At 41.6% G+C, this 13,015-nt stretch overlaps 1 protein-coding gene across 1 annotated transcript in view; it reads right to left on the bottom strand.

Annotated features, from left to right (window-relative positions):
• The window catches only part of neo1a (neogenin 1a), a 220,978-nt gene that overhangs the window by 38,517 nt on the left and 169,446 nt on the right, over positions 1 to 13,015 (bottom strand). Inside the window, exons 8-10 of the mRNA XM_012850873.3 lie at positions 9,455 to 9,689; positions 6,712 to 6,866; positions 1,599 to 1,747 (exon numbers count right to left, since the gene is read on the bottom strand). Coding sequence (XP_012706327.2) covers positions 1,599 to 1,747; positions 6,712 to 6,866; positions 9,455 to 9,689 — 539 coding nt within the window. The remainder of the gene's footprint in view (positions 1 to 1,598; positions 1,748 to 6,711; positions 6,867 to 9,454; positions 9,690 to 13,015) is intronic.

Raw genomic sequence — 13,015 nt, forward strand, 5'->3', positions numbered from 1 at the left:
TTGTCGGCTCGTTCCACCAATTTCAGGTTTTAACTTGGTGTAAAAATGTCGTCTTCCGCTGAGACTCATACTCTCCCTTCTGTGATTAGTGCAATTTGCCTCACAAATTGGTTACGCTGCCACATTCCCAATTACTCCAGACCGTTTTACATGCAGCTTTGTAATTGTAAGAGTTTAAAAAAAAAACAAAAAAACAAAAAAACAGAGAGATGTTTCTTCCAGAGAACTCAAACCCTCACCTGTGATCGCTTCGCCCTTCGTAGGCCATCTCCAACTTCCCTTTGCCCTTTAATATTTAATGTCCTCTCAGCCCTACGTTTTTTTGACTTCATCTCTGTTGCGTTCCCGTCTCTCATCACCTCCTGCCTCTTCCACCTCATCTCCACCTCTCTTCTCCAGGGAACCGAGGCATCATTACTCAGTGCAGCGGCTGACGTTTGGTCCATTATCATATTAAAGGCTTTTTAATGCATCAGTGGCTTGCACCATGCTTCTGCTGGGGCTGATTCGGTATGTGAGCAGCTATGTTACCACCCTTACGACAGACTTACGCCTGCAAGAACACGGAGAAATCCTATCTGCTATCTTTCTGCTCAGTGCACGGTTACGTGGTAGACGACGGATCCAAGAATGAAGGAATGCTTCAGAAAAACCGACGAATAGGAGCCCCTGCTGAATGATGTCCTTACGCTGTTAAAAAACTCTTAAATGGTGATCAGTTATGGGCTACATCAAGTTACCCCTTATTGGTGGCTTTGTATTTTCTTCTACCCAAGCTTTAAAGATGATTATTTTTGACATTCAACTACAAACAATTAACGCAGATGTAGGGGTAGTAGCTAACAATGTGTCTGAAAAAACTCTTTATTTTAGCTCCAATAAGATTTTGACTTCAATTATGAGTTGACTTCAATTAGTTCAGGTATTCTTAAATACAACCCCATATGTATTAAGCATAAAAATTAAGCTTTAGGGTTGCCCAAAGCTCTGAGAAACAGGGTTGTCCTCTCAACGCAAATGGTAAACCGTTAGATGAATGTTTTAAACTGACAAAAAATCATTTAAATCTTCTGCAACATCACCAAGATGCTTTTCTACTGGCAGAACCTTTTCAGGAACCAGGGTCAAGTTTTGGGGTGCTCTTCTGTCCTCCCCTGCGTTTCCACAGCAGAAACCAGAGCCAAACCAGACAAGAACGGGTAGAAATCAACCCTGAACCCGGAGGACAGGGAGGAATTTTGATTGGATTGAGATGTCATTCATGGTCTAAAAGTCCTCCAGTGCGGCTGGCAAATTAGAGTGGGCCAAAACATTGGCACAGAAACGTAAAACACTCATTGCCAGTTATCGTAAACCCTTGATATATAACTATTTCTAACAATTTATCTTGCAATTATGTTGAGAAATCTCCTTGCAGACAACAATCCCTCCAATATATTCAAGACGCGACATCTTCAGCTGCTTTAAACGACTGATGCGTCACAGGAGTCAGATTAGGCCAAGTGAAACAGGTCAATGGCATCCCTTTTCACACTGAAGATAAGAAAAGGTTCAAGTCTGAGTTGAAAACCAATGGGCTTGCTGAGAGAATGACCCACCTCTTCGGTGCCAACACTTCTGTCTGTGTAGTAGAGCTTGTAGGAGAGGATCTCTCCGTTGCCTGTGAGGGGTTTGTCCCAGCTCAGGGAGACCGAGGTCGGCGTGTTGGACACGGCCTGCAGGTTGGGAGCTGGACCCGGAACTTGTACTGGTGGGAATGAAAAAAAAAACAGAAACGTGAGGGAAAAATTAGACAGACATCATCTATATGTGTACAGCTACCATTACATATCCAGAGAAATAAAAGTCCACTTTGAAAGCAAATATACTTGGGGCTGTCTTTAAGCCACATTGTTAGATTGAGTTCAGACCCAGGTTCCTTTGCTGACACAAAGAGAAGGGGGTTTCAGTCTGCAATCCCTAATGCATTTTTAATGTTTCTAAAGATAAAACAAATGTGTGCTTTGATAAAACCACCACTTTTCATTTTCTATGTAGACTCTCTGAGTAATCTTTGGGTTGAAAAGTCATCTAAATAACGTCCAAACTATCAATAAGGCATCGTTGCTAAAGCTGAAGCAAATTTGTTTAAGAGATCTGAACTTAAAAGGAGTCTAAAATCAGATTTAGACGTCAGAAAATATGTTCAAATTTCACCGAGGTTCATCTCCTCAGATGAGATCCCAAGGGCAGGGGGGAAATATTCTAACACCAGCGAGTTCTGGGTCTGCACCCCGAAGCCTCCAAAGGGAGTTGCCCAAATAACACAATCAAAGCACATCAGCTGACTCGCTCTGATGTAGAGGAGCAGCGGCTCCTGCTGACAGGCCACCCAAGGTAAGGATTAACCAGAGAAGCAGTCAGGAAGCCTTTGGTGACTCTAGAATCTCATTTTAAAGTTCCCTACATCCACGCAGGGGACATAGTGGTGGCAGCATCATGCTGAGGGGTTGCTTGACTTCAGCACGGACAAAGAGGCTGTTTAGAGCTGGTAAAATGGATGAAAGGAAACACAGGTCAGTGTGTAGGAAACATGTTAAACCTGCAAAAGACTTGAGTATCACGGAGGTTTCACTTTTTAGCAGGACAAGACTAAACATACAGTTAGAGCTACAAGGGAATGGTTGAGATCAACGTGAATCGAAGTGTCCTAGTGGACCAGTTAAAGGCAGCTAGAAGGCAGATGACCGTTTACACTGAGCCTGGTTCTGGTTCTCCTGGAGGCTTTTCCTGTTAAAGGGGAGTTTTTCTTTCCACTGTTGCTTCATGCTTGCTCAGTATGAGGGATTGCTGCAAAGCCAAGGACAATGCAGACGACTCTGCCTGTAGCTCTACGCTTCTCCAGGAGTGAATGCTGCTTTTCAGGACTTTGATGCGATCAACTGGTTCCCTTATATAGGAAATTTTTGACCAATCTGTATAATCTGACCTGATCTGTATAATATGATTGAATTTGACTTCGTAAAGTTCCTTGAGATGACATGTTTAATGATTTGGCGCTATGTTAATAAAATTGAATTGAAAGCCTTGTTGAGAATTTGTGGCGTGACTTCAAACCTACAGACACTGACTGACATTGAGCTATTTGACCGAAGAAGAACGGACAAACATTTCAGTCTCTATGCTGAGCTGGTAGAGACATACCCCTAAAGGCTTACTGCTAGAATTTCAACAAAATTTGGTTCCATAAAGCTTGGACTCAGCTGAATAAATATCCATGTATCATTTTATATAAAAAAAACCCACCATGTAACTTTTTTGACAACTGAGGAAAACTTCAAGGGCCATGCATACTTTGCACTGCACTGCACTGCGAGAGGCCAAAGAACTGCAAAACCTCTTGTGATACATGCATTGGTTTTCCAGGATTTAAAGAAAACCTATGACAAACACGAGCACCTTTATCTTTTACCAACATTCTTATTTTTAACCCTGGACTACCGAGTCTTACACTGATCTGGCTTTATAAATGTAAAGGCGTTCAAATTAGCACTCACAGACAGAACCAACAAGGAAATTGGTCAGTACTCCAATAGGTAAGAACTGCAGGCGCTTTAGATCACAAGTGAAACAATGACGCTGAAGTGTTTGCCTCTAGGCCGACTTACAGTATCTCCCTTCTGTATAGACCGTTTAGCTGTAGGTGCTGCAGACAGAAGAAAGACCCTCCATTTGTCAGGGTGCACGAGTGCTGGAGGTGTGTCTGTGTACAAGCGTATTAGTTCGGTCCCCGCGGGGAAAGAAATTCTGGGCAGTGCTGTGTGCACATACCGGGCGCTCAGATGCAGGTCAACAGTTTAAGCTCCCATTCTTAGCATGTCCTCAAACTAAAGGTACACCACCGAGGTACAGCCTGCCCTCGCTGCTGTCCCTGTGGGTGGCTCCGCTCCTGCTGGCAAAGGCATTAAGGTGTAAAGTGTGTTTTTGTGTTCGTGCGTATGTGGACCTGTCTGGCCAGAAACCTACAGGGACGGGTGTGAAAACAGAAGCTGACCTACAAAGCGATGGAGACAGACCTGGAGCTCAGACAGGAGGAGAGGCATGACCAGAGTCTGAGGGTTTGCTCCCCTCTACGAAACTCTGAAATATGGCTGACACCCCAGGAACCACCAAGAGGCTTTAACCCAAAAAACAAATGTCAAAGTCACTCTGTCTCCTGTCCTCCCAGGTGAATTAAAGATGTCCACCAGTGGAAACATTCTAATGAGCCGCTCTGCTGATCCTCCATAAATGCTAAAACAAGGAAAAGCGCTAGACAAACTATTTCTAAATGCTGGCATTGCTCCAAATTGTCCATCCAGAGTTAACTTTCTAAATTTCTGTCTTTTAGATTTCTTTCAAAATATAAAATATGAGCTTGTGACAGATACAATCATGGACAAAATTGTCGGTACCCATGTGTTAAATGAAGGAAAATCCCACAATGGTCACTGAAATAACTTGAAACTGACAAAACTAACAATAGATCAAAAATATACTGAAAATTAACCAGTGAAAATCAGATATTGCTTTTCAATTATGGTTCAATAAAAAGATAAAAAATAAACTAATGGAACACGCCTGGACAAAAATTATACTACCTATAACTTAAAGGGGCATTGCGTAGGTTCCAGGATTTTCTGCAGATGCCTGCCCCCTCTGGCGACAAGTTGAAATGACACCAGTGTTGTGCACATGCATGGGAGAAAAGGAAAAGCATCTGCTGCTGTGACTGCACAGGTATTTTGTTTAGAGGCATAATGGCTTCTGAGGTAAGAAAGTTATAAATATTAAAGTATTGCGTGTTCTCTCACTAATGCATCAATTGTGGCGGAGACTCAACAAAGCAGCCAGCTGAATGACAGTGTGCAGCACATCACGCCCAGAGGATTCGGCCCGAATCACTCTCTCATGAACTGACTAGTCCAGTCTATAGAGGCAACTGCGTTAAATAGAGGATAACTAATTTTGCACGTCGGGCAAATGTAAGGGCATCTATGGGAACCAAGATAAGCAATATTTTATTTCAAAATGTAAACTATGCAACTTTAATATTCATTTGTGCACGTGTTTGAGGCAATCACTGCAGTCAAACAATTTCTGCAACTCTGCACCCGTCAGCAGGTATTTAGGCCCACTCCTTGTGAGCAAACTTCTCCAGTTGTCTCAGGCTTGAAGGACGCCCTCGCCAGACGCCGTGTTTCAGTTCCTTCTATAGACCCGGCGCCAGATGCAGCAAAGCAGCTCCAGAACATAAGCCAGCCTCCTCCATGTTTCATGGACAGTGCTCTCTTCTAGGTGTGCTTTATTTTTGTATCTGTGAACATGGAGCTGATGTGTCTTGCCCACAAGCTCAAGTTTTGTCTCATCTGTCCAAAGGACATTCACCCAGAACCTTTGTGGCTTTACAATATGCGTTGTGGCAAATTACAGTCTTGCTTTTTTATGGTTTTCTTCCATCAGGTTCACTTTGGCTTAAACAGTGACGGGTGGTGCGATCTGACACTAATGTACCTTGACCTTGGAGTTCCTCTTTAAATTCTGCTTCTCTTCCTGTGATCCATGTTCAGTGTGGTAAACACCATGTCACCAAACAGCACAGTGACTACTAGTGTGACCCTTTAAATAGACAGCCTGACTGGTTACAAGCTTGAAGACATCTGTAATGCTAATTACAGGACACGCCTCAGTTTAGCATGCCCCCATGGTCAAATTATTTTAATTTCTGGGGGTACCATCATTTTTATCAAGGCCTGTTTCAGTCGCTTATATATATATATATATATATATATATATATATATATATATATATATATATATATATATATATATATATATATATATATATATATATATATATATATTTATGATTCAAAAGCAATGTCTGATTTTTAATGCTTAATTTTCAGATTTTTTTTATTTATTATTACTTTTTCTCAGTTTCAAGTTATGTTGGTGACCATTGTGGGATTGTCTTTGATTAACAGAGGGGTGCCTACTATTTTGTCCATGATGATGGGTGTAAGGGAAGGAGAGAGCGAGTAAGGATAGAAGGAAGAATATAAAGAAGAAAAAGGACAAAAGGCATAGAGGAGTAAAGAACAGAGTGAAGCATATAAGGAAAGACACAAGGCATAAATAAAGCATATCAAAAATTAAGGATAGAAGGAAGCACACAATAATTCGAAAAAAAGATTAGCGTTAAGTAAAATTTAAATTCTATACTTATCCGGAAAAAAAAGTTCCATACTTTTCCGGAGGTTTCCAGCCTGCATGGGAAGCCTAACCCAGGTAGGTTTGGTTTAAAACTCAAACACATCAAGAGGTTTCAGGAAATGTTGAGAAGCAAACAAGAAGTGGTTCACAGGAGGTTTTCTGTTGGGTGGTCTGCCTCGGCACAGAGGCCCCTTACAGTCTCTCCACTGTGTGTGAGTGTGTGTGTGTTTGAGTCTGAGGTAGATGGGGTGTCTGTCAGAAGCTACTATATGCTGCATGTGAGTGAATATTTCTGTGTCGACGTTTATTTGCACATTTTTGAGGGGATCCTGTTTACCTCAGAGTGTTAGTGTGAGCATGTTTTCAACAAACTGCCAGCAGTTTGCCTGCATGTTTACACACTCTGTTTACTGAGCACATAAGAATTAACTGTACAGTGTGTGTGTGTGTGTGCGTGTGTGTGTATTTGCGTATTACCTTCAGCTTGGGTGGCCACTTTGAGCGCTGCTGAGCTCTCGCCCTGCCCGTTGCTGTTGTGCGCCACCACCCTGAAGCGATATTTGCTGTCTGGCATCAGATTCTGGATGGTGACTTGCATCTCTCCTGGTCGGCTTGTGTTCACCACCCGCTCCCTGGTTTGATTTGAAGATAATTTACAATAAGCGTTTACTGAACTTACCTTTTTATAGTAAAATTTAATCAACTTTTAGTAATAATAACAACAATGTAAATGTTTGAGGCAAAAGTTGGCCTAATTCCAAGCTGGAAGAATTATGATCTAGATCATCTTCTCAAAAGGTGTGTATAAAAAGTCTTAACATTATTTTGTTGTTAATTTGAACAAAATAATTTCAGGAGTAAAATTTTATAAAAAATTAACCCTTAATCAGATTACATATGATAAGTGGGAAGAAAATTCTATGTTAAAATATGATTTTAACTGCCTATCTATCTATCTATCTATCTATCTATCTATCTATCTATCTATCTATCTATCTATCTATCTATCTATCTATCTATCTATCTATCTAATAGATATGTTTGAAAACTAAACTTTTGTAAAAGGTTGTCATTTTATAAATAATGACTTCCTGTTTCCATTGGGTTTACATATGAGGTGACAGATCCCCGTCTCTTTCTGCCACTCTTCAAAGTTGGAAAGACAAGCGTAAAAGACATTTAGACAAAGTGAATGGTCGGGGATCTTCAAGAAATTGGCTACAAGGAAATAGCTACATGCCTCCGTTCCTTTATCTAGAGTCGGAGCAATGACTTGTACATTTAAAACAACTGGGACTGTGTCAAGCAAGGCTGGGAGGGGACGCCTGTCTGTCTTTCACACACAGTTTGAGAACTGCATTTACAATTTTTTCAATGTGTTATTACGCTGTTATGATTTTATTTATTTCAAGTCTTTGTTACATATATTTATTTATTTTTTACCAACAATGCCAGCAATCAGCCCACCAATCAAATTAATCAAGAGCCACCAAACAGGCAGTCAAACATGTGCAATATGAGGTAAAATATTGCCTCAGGCTTTTATAAAGAGAAGGCATTTATGAATTAGAAAACATTTTTTGTAACTTTATAAACTATTTCCATACTTTTATAAATTTTATCACACTATTAATCCTCATTCTATCGTTCTTTTCTGATGGTGTTCTACTTAGAGTCCCACTTTGAACGGAGGAGACAGAGACTTATGGCAGAGAACTCAAATTAATAGTTACGTTTTTTTTGTTTGGAGACGAGGTTAAGTCTGATCTGAAGTTGAAATCCCTCTCATCTCTACTTTGATGAAACAGATATCAGATTCAGAGCTGGCCATCAGAGAGTGGACATGACAAAAGGAGACTTTACAGTGAAAACACTGCAACCTCTTTCTTTTGGGATTATCACAGAGACTCTCAAACCCATGGAGTAATATTACCTTTTTGTAATTTTTGTTGGTGCTTGTGTTTAACAAAAATTATTTTACCTGTGCTTTAGCTGCATAAATAACACTTCAGAGTGATCTCATGTCAAAACAATGTCACCATTAAATTAATTTAGTTCTGTAATGCAATACAAAAAGTGAAACGTACATAACATACAGATTAAATGCAAACAATGGGATACATTCTAAGCAGCTCTTAGTATTCATTTTGATGATTACAGCCTACAGCTCATGAAAACCCAAGTTTCAGTTCTTCAGAAAATATGGATCAAACATAACAGGATTAAATAAAAGGATTTTCATACATGAAAAAAGTTTGATTTCATAGCCATGTCACAGCCAGCACGTTCATGTGAAGAAAGAAGAACAAAGTCAGACACTCTCCACAAGAGGTTATTGTTAAAGAAGCTGGCTTTTTACCGAGTGCTGAATGAAAGCACATTAATGGAACGCTGAGTGGAAGGAAAAAAGTGCGGCAGAGACACGTGAACATACAACGTGGATAAGCCCACATCTCAGAGGGTGGATGAAGAGTGGAGAGGGACAGAATCCAGTTGCCTGAGGTGGAGTAGAACGTTTCCACGGTCAGTAATGATTCAGATTACTTTTCGTCTGCTCCGTTTGCTTCACTGTGTGTTATCATGTCCAAGGTCAGCTCAGGAAACGCAACAACACTTCTTGTTTGCTTCAGCTGACTAGAGGTACGGAGATGCCAATTTCAGTTTCCAGCAGGACTTGGCACGGGCCCGCACTGCCAAAAGTAAAACCCTTAGAGAAGCTGGGGTGGTTTTGTCAAGAGAAAGATGAGAGACACACATACTATACCCCCAACAATGCAGAGGAGCTGAAGGCTGCTATTAAAGCAAGCTGGGCTTCCTGAACACCTCAGCAGAACTGCAGGCTGGCTGCCTCCACGCCACGCCGCATTAATTTTGTACAATAAACGGACGCACCTGTCATTAGGTCGACATGTCTCCACAAAAGCATTTCTCCATAAAAGCATTTCCCGAGAAGCTGAATTTGGAGTTTTAATTAACCAGAAGGCATAATCATCAGGATTACCAAAAAATAAACGCTTGCGAAATAGCAATCTGACTAACGAACCCCATCGAAGGTTTCACTTTTTGAATCGAAAGAGCTCAGACAAATTTAGCTCCCGGTGATGTTTTTAACTCATTGCGATGCACCTGTACAGTAATCCTTTACTGTCCAAACTGCACTCCCGAGCACGCACACAGCCTCCCTGCTCTTAAGGCAGAACAGCATAAGTCACCGTCGTACCTGCTGGTGCCCTCCTGGCTGTAGAAAACGGAGTAGGTCAGCTCGTCTCCGTGCGGCTCGGCCGGCTGGCGCCACGTCAGCTTGATGAAGCGGGTGGAGACCAGGGAAGCCACGACGTCTCGGGGCGCCGAGGGGGTGGGCCCCGCTGGAGCGGCTATGCCTCCGGAGCCTGCTGTTACATGGTCAGTAGTGTTAGGAGTCAGTGAAGGGGGGGGGAAGGCGGGCAGGGCTACGTCTTCAGGGTCAGGAGGGAAGAGGAGGCGAGAGGGGAGGATGGACAGAAATATTGCATCCAAATGGACAGGTTGAAGGAGGAGAGGGTTTGGAATGGAAGAATGACAGTGACACGAAAGAAAGAAAGGAAGGAAGGAAGGGAAGGAAGGAAGGAAACAAAACAGAAAAAACAAAATAACAACGTAACGAAAAAGACTCTTGGTATGACACGGAACCACAGAAATAAAACAGTTCTACTTCACTCACAGAGCTGACGAAAGCACGATACGAGGGAGACTAAACATGCAAATCCACACACACACAGCTCTCTAATGTCAGGGCAACAGGAGGCAAAACATTCAATCTAAGGTAAAACATGGTCCAAGCCAATCATTTATGTGCTGAAATGATTGGCTTGCATGTTTCTGGACATTCTCAGTCGTGGTAGACTTCACTTTGCACTGGAACAAAGTCACCCTGAAGGACGTAGTTTATCAAACAGAACCAGATTCCTCATCCGAAAACGGAACCTTCAGAACCTGAAGTCCACACGTTGCCGTCTGAGGAACCAGAGGAGGTACCGTCGCACATTCCACAGCGCAAGCCACAGAAATGGTTCTGATTTTACAGGGCTGCTGTCGTTCTTTTCTTTATTCTGGAGGCACAAACTGCGGTCAGACTAGGCTAGATCTGCTTTCCATTTGCCTGGCAAGTGAGCAAAACAAGACCCGTTGGAGGAAAAACGTCAGTCTGTATGACATTTCCATTTGTTTGGAGGTCAGGGAAATCAACCGGAGGGCGAAGCTGGAATAAGGAATCGGAGCGCAGCCAGCGCGGTGTTAAAACTGTATTATTACTGCTGAAATGGTACCGGGATGCAAAAGAGGCCGCTGGCGCATTTATTTGTCACATCATGCTGACAACCCGCTAATTTGGCTTTCACTATTTGTTTACATTTCAATCTGTCAGAGCTCGCTGCCGTCTGTGATTGAGCAAATATGAAAGATTTGCCTTCACGCATGATTTCTGAACATTAAGACAAGGAAAAACAGCAAACAATGAGAGCCAGAGATTTAGTTTCAGCTTTCTGAAAGTCAGAGTAAAAAGAAAGTACACCCCTCTGTCAATTCTGGGGTTTTATGCAACAGGGTATGATTAAAAGTTATCTGGTCTTTGCAGAGATCTATAATGCTTTAAACCTGACCATAGAACAGATTCCCCAGTGTTACTCTTTATCCAAACAATAGCCGAGATGTGTGACGCTGTGTGTGAAGATGGTAGTACATCCCGCAACTCTAATCTAACGGCACCTGTAGGAGCAACGACTTGAAGGAGTTTTGGAAATGGCTATGAATCTCACATTGTTGTGGAAAAACTTTAAGCCCATCTTCTTGACAATGTCATGTCTTGCATGACCCAGTCAGGGCAAAGCTTCAGTTGTCAAACAGACGGCCTCTTATTTGACTCTAGAATACTTTTAATAAACAGAGGAGTTCATGTTCCACTCGGTGACTAATAAACCCACCCCAACCCCACTACCGCGCCTGACGGTGGCCATGAGGCCTTTGTCCAGACATGCTTTGCGCGGTTTTCTTTAAACATAGCGCTGTGCATTATGGGTAAACATCTCAACATTGGTCTCATTTGTCCGACACACATGTTTCCAGACGTCTCATGGTTCATTGAGCTGCAATTTTCCAATTTTATATGTTTACTTGTTTTTCTAGGGGTTCAGTTGGTTCCTTCTTATGACCCTTCAATAAGTCTACAGTTTTCTAGCTGTACCATCACTAACTTTAAGATTTAACATACTAACTGTAGAGTCTAAGATGGAGCTCCTGGTTTTTTATATATCCCTGAGCATTTCATGGTCTGGTTGTGGTGTTGATCTGCCAGGACGTCCACTCCTGGGTAGATTGGCAGCTGGCATAAATATTTGCCATAGATCATCTTTATCAGTGCTGAATGATAAATTTCAGATTGCTTGGTAATGACGACATAACTTATCCTAGATTGATGGCTAGCAACAATTTCTTCTCTATAGTCACTGAGGTGTTTACAACCAATCAATCAATCAATCAATCAATCAATCAATCAATCAATCAATCAATCAATCAATCAATCAATCAATCAATCAATCAAGTGGACATGAGTAGCAGCGCATGCCTTTTACCTCTAAGATAGTGGGCTATTTTTTAAACACAGATTCTCCATTTTAGCTTTATCCATCTCAGACAAATGATGATCTCGAGGAATATGTTGTGTTTTTGGCATGCTTTAGGTTAGGTTTGAACAATTTATGAACCTCCTATGTTTGTATCTGTTGTACGGCAAGCATGCGTACAGTGTTTCGTTTTGCTGCGTTTGCATTCACGTGTAAATATGTATGCATGTGTGAAAAACGATATGTCAAGTTGTAGACAATGCTGAATGTTTACACACAAGTGTAACCCTCCAATGGCAACGGACAGATCTATCAACATGATGAGACAAGGACACCTTTGACGCCGAGGAACCGGGTTAGGATTTAATAAGTTTATACCTCTTCCTATCCTGTTTCAAACTAAACATTAGGCCGGTATGCTGTGAATAGAGGGAAATCTTTGTTGATTATACACGTTATTTTTTCAGTTTCTTTTACTTTATTTTCCAATCAAGTTTAAATAAACTAACAAAGAAAACCTAATAAGTATTTGGTTCATTTCATAATGTCCTGATAAGTAATACTCATGAACTGCTCATTGGATTAGCTTTACCAAGTTACTAAGTTGTAACCTAAGTCACGCTCTGCAGCTCTGGCTCCGTCTTGTGTGCAGAATAAATCGATGAGAGCTCGGTAAAGCAGCAGGAACTATTGCACTCTGGATGAGGCGCTAACAGGAGCAGCTTTCCCCCTATTTCCAAAGACACTCTGTATCATATTTGCTCAGTCAAGGTTGCTTCACAAATCCACAATTTTTTTAAACATTTTTTATATCCATCCTTCCCCCTGTGTCATTTAGACAACAGCCTTAAAATAACAGACGCTGGAGGACTCCTCGTCTAACATGGCCGAGGATGACGACAGCCGTAAACAATTTAAGAGCTAAAAGTCAGCTCTCCAGCCTCAGAGCCACTGTTTCGTTTTAAATCCTGTTCGCTGGAATCGAGCCAACAACAATGCAAAACACATTTTCAGCCTAATACTTTCTGACTGCGGCGTAAACGACCAGATGCTAAGTAATTATCTTCAACTAGACAGCTATATACACACGCACACGCACACACACATCATTGCTTAAAATACAAAGTGAGGAACCGTGCCTCACTTTACATCAAAAGCCTCACTTTACTAGTAAAATTAGCAAA

Source organism: Fundulus heteroclitus, chromosome 4 (genome assembly GCF_011125445.2).
Source record: "Fundulus heteroclitus isolate FHET01 chromosome 4, MU-UCD_Fhet_4.1, whole genome shotgun sequence".
NCBI classification, from domain to species: Eukaryota; Metazoa; Chordata; class Actinopteri; order Cyprinodontiformes; family Fundulidae; genus Fundulus; species Fundulus heteroclitus.